The sequence below is a fragment of the Pyrus communis genome, chromosome 9, assembly GCF_041283825.1.
Source record: "Pyrus communis isolate YQ-2024b chromosome 9, ASM4128382v1, whole genome shotgun sequence".
NCBI classification, from domain to species: domain Eukaryota; kingdom Viridiplantae; phylum Streptophyta; class Magnoliopsida; order Rosales; family Rosaceae; genus Pyrus; species Pyrus communis.
The window spans coordinates 11,860,682-11,864,729 of NC_142573.1; the positions used below are offsets into that span (position 1 = coordinate 11,860,682).

The window sequence follows — 4,048 nt, forward strand, 5'->3', positions numbered from 1 at the left end:
TGAACAAGCACATACCATCTCCTTCTCCAAAAAACGCTTTTATGGCTGAAAAATCATTCTATGATGGAAAAAAAAATTCCAAAGTTTTTATGAAGTAATTAGAAGAACTTTAATTGTTAAAAAAAAAAATTATTTCCAAAATCAAACATGTGTTACAATCTCTCCCATTGAACTCACTTGCCATTTACTAACCATAATCAACATTGACTCTACTCCAGAAGGGCAAAATGGCAATTCAACGAAGTTGTTATGAAGCATAAGTTGGCATCGTGAAAAACGACAATAATAATTTCATCACGACTTGTGTACTGACTTCAATTATAAATCCCCCTCCCACCACCTCAAACATGCATCAATAATTTCATCACACAACACATACCACTTCACCGCTACTTCCAAGAAAATGGAAGCCACTTGGGTTGCATACGCTGCCGCATGGCTAGGAGCTCTAGCCCTCATCCTCCTCTCCCGCCGCCTCCGCCGCCGCAAGTTCAACCTGCCACCCGGACCAAAACCCTGGCCCATCATTGGAAACCTCAACCTTATAGGCCACCTTCCCCACCGTTCCGTCCACGAGCTCTCCCAAAAATACGGCCCCATCATGCAGCTCAAGTTTGGGTCATACCCCGTCGTCGTCGGATCTTCAGTAGAAATGGCCAAGGCCTTCCTGAAAACCCACGACGTCACTTTTGCCGGCCGCCCCAAATTTGCAGCCGGCAAGCACACCACCTACAACTACTCAGACATCACTTGGTCCCAGTACGGCCCATATTGGCGGCAAGCCCGTAAAATGTGCATCATGGAGCTTTTCAGCAACAAACGCCTAGAGTCGTATGAATACATTAGAAGGGAGGAAATGAGTGCCTTGCTTAAAGGCTTATATGACTCCTCCAACTCCAACATTTTGCTCAAAGACCACCTCTCAACCGTGAGCCTCAACGTCATAAGCCGGATGGTGCTCGGAAAAAAGTACACCGACGAGACTGAAGACTCCATCGTGAGCCCCGATGAGTTCAAGAAGATGTTGGATGAGTTGTTCTTGCTCAGTGGGGTGCTGAACATCGGCGATTCGATACCTTGGCTTGACTTTCTGGACTTGCAAGGGTACATAAAGAGGATGAAGACTTTAAGCAAGAAGATGGATAGGTTTTTGGAGCATGTGTTGGATGAACATATTGCAAGGAGGGAGGCTAGCGGGAAAGACTTTGTTGCAAAAGACATGGTTGATGTGCTACTGCAGCTTGCTGATGATCCTGACCTTGAAGTTAAACTTGAGAGGCATGGGGTCAAGGCATTTACTCAGGTATGATTTGCAGTCGATCTATAGATATTTACTTGAGTCCGAGGCAAAAGGCCTAGGGGGCTGCAGCACGTCTGCTGTCTTCTAACTTCGTCTCTTCTATGTCTCTCATTTCTAATTGCTTGACACGTGTCCTCCAATTTAACATAGAATTAACACCGTTAACTTCTACTATTTTGCATTATTAAAATAGAGTTCCAAAAATCTTTGGGCATTACCCATATCAACCCAGATCAACACGGCCGACAAGACCCCGTCTGGTAGTCGCCGGAAAAAAAATCCTCTTCTTTCTCTACATTTTTCTCTGCTTTCCTCCTTGTTTATCTCATTAATATTATAATCCAATCTTCCAGCCAATGCTATAAACACAACCTCAATTCACAAAATTAAGTCCACGCCCGTACCTGGACAAAATCAAGATGAGAAAAATCGAGAGCTGCGATGCAGATTTCAAACGTTTTAGAAATGAAATTGAGTCGGAATCGATAATTGAAATCTAATTAATTCGTAGCCTGCAATCGCACTGGGTTGGCCGTGAGTGATGCCGATTCGGTGGCTGTCGGGGCTGATCAGTGGGCATTGATGGCGATTCGGTGAGGTGGGTTGGTCGTGGGTGATGACGATTTGGTGGCTGTAGAGCTCTTGGCCGTCCACGGCCTTCGTGTTTTTTGATTTTTTTTTATATATTTTTAATACAAAATAATAAAAGTTAACAGTGTTAAACTATGTTAGGTTGAGAGACATGCGTCATACAATTAGGGAAAAGACACAAAAAGACATGAAATTTGAGGACCCCATACCTGCAACTTAAGAACATCTCTTGAAGAAATGTCAAATTGTCCAAATCAGTAACAACGGTAACAAAAGACAGCATTAATGTTCAAGAAGCTAAATCTGATGTGGCATGACATGGATTGACATATCTCCTCCTTGTTGCCAAATTTGACAACACCTTCATATTTTTTTAATTAATTATTAAATGCTTTTTTATTAATTTTTTACTGGTTTAGAGCATTATTCTTTTGTTTCTTTTCATTCCCAATGCAAAAAATACATATGAATTATTATTTTATATTTAAAATTTGACATATCGGTTAGAGAGCAGAAGTTAAAAAAAATGTCAAAGTGCCATCTAAAAAATTATCATTCTAACTGTCTCATCCAAATCGAGCAAAAATAAAAAAAAACATGGACAATTTAGTAATTACATGTAACATAAGTTTTGCTAATTTTTACACTAACCTCACAGCCATATGAGCATAACATGTCCTATTTAAAAATAAAGAATTAAATAACTAAAAATTAAAAATTTGCTCACGTTAGAAGAAACTACCCCATCATTGTTCCATTTTTCATAACTGACTTTTTTTCTTTTTTAAAATTTTAAAAACTATCACAATCCTTAATAAAAAAAACAAAATGAAGTGAAATTGTTCACACATATAGTGTGTGTGGGCATCTATTATTTATATGATAATAATATGTTTATTTAAATTTATTTAGTCTGCTTAAGCTTCCGTCTAGGTCCCACCTAGGGACCATCTGTGGGCCTAAACACTAGGTTCCAATTCACAGGCGGTTACTGTCTAACGTCTCTTAGAACATTAATTGACTATAATTATTGAGATATTTCTTAAAGTTTAGTAGATGTGCGACATATGAGGTGTGAAATACTAGTGTCATGTACAGTAGATATACGAGGAATGTTAGGCTGCATTTAGGTCTCACAATACAGTAATAGGTCATAGTTTTCCGCTCACACGCAAGAAAGAGATTCAAGACGAGCCTAGATGAACACTGATATCTTATTTGTGACTGAAAATGTTGAGATTTATTTTGGTGTACTCTTGCTCAGTATTTGTGTTGATCGATTCTATTGCTATTAGGACTTAATTGCCGGGGGAACAGAGAGCTCAGCGGTGACGGTGGAATGGGCAATTGCTGAGCTCCTAAGGAAGCCGGAGGTATTCAAGAAGGCAGTGGAGGAGCTAGACAGGGTGATTGGAAGAGAGAGATGGGTTGAGGAGAAGGACATTGTTAATCTCCCATATGTTGATGCCATTGCCAAAGAAACCATGAGGCTACACCCAGTGGCACCCATGTTGGTGCCAAGGCAAACCACGGAAGACTGCCAAATCGCTGGCTATGACATTCCCAAGGGCACCAGAGCCCTAGTCAGTGTGTGGACAATAGGAAGAGACCCTGAATTGTGGGACAACCCTGAGGAGTTCTGCCCCGAGAGGTTACTAGGAAAGGACATTGATGTCAAAGGCCAGGACTTCGAGCTGCTGCCTTTTGGGTCAGGCAGGAGGATGTGCCCTGGCTACAGTCTGGGCATAAAGGTCATTCAGTCAAGTCTGGCTAATCTTTTGCATGGGTTTACATGGAGATTGCCTGATAACATGAAGAAAGAGGATTTGAGTATGGAGGAGATTTTCGGGCTTTCGACACCGAAAAAATTTCCCCTCGTTGCAGTCTGCGAGCCTCGTCTTCCACCTCATGTTTACTCACTGTGATCACGTGAGTCTCTTCGTCTCAGCTAGTTCCCCCTCAATAATGTAGTACTTGGGAAAGTGCGTTATGAGTGTGTTTGGGCCCGATGTTGAGTGCTTGGGAAAGTTTGTAATCCCTATCCAGGCCTTTACTGTATTCCCATTTCTGATACGGTCATAGAAGTCCAAAAATATAAATAATTGTTGAAGATAATTATTAAATCACAACTGACGAGTCATGACTCATGACCACCCA

The 4,048-nt window shown here is 41.2% G+C and overlaps 1 protein-coding gene across 1 annotated transcript; it reads left to right on the forward strand.

Moving 5' to 3' along the window:
- The first annotated feature begins 302 nt into the window (after window positions 1–302).
- Window positions 303–4,048, forward strand: LOC137739572 (trimethyltridecatetraene synthase). The gene is made up of 2 exons (XM_068479193.2): window positions 303–1,303; window positions 3,187–4,048. The coding sequence occupies exons 1-2, from the start codon at window positions 404–406 to the stop codon at window positions 3,814–3,816; spliced, it is 1,530 nt and encodes a 509-aa protein (XP_068335294.2). The 5' UTR covers window positions 303–403; the 3' UTR covers window positions 3,817–4,048.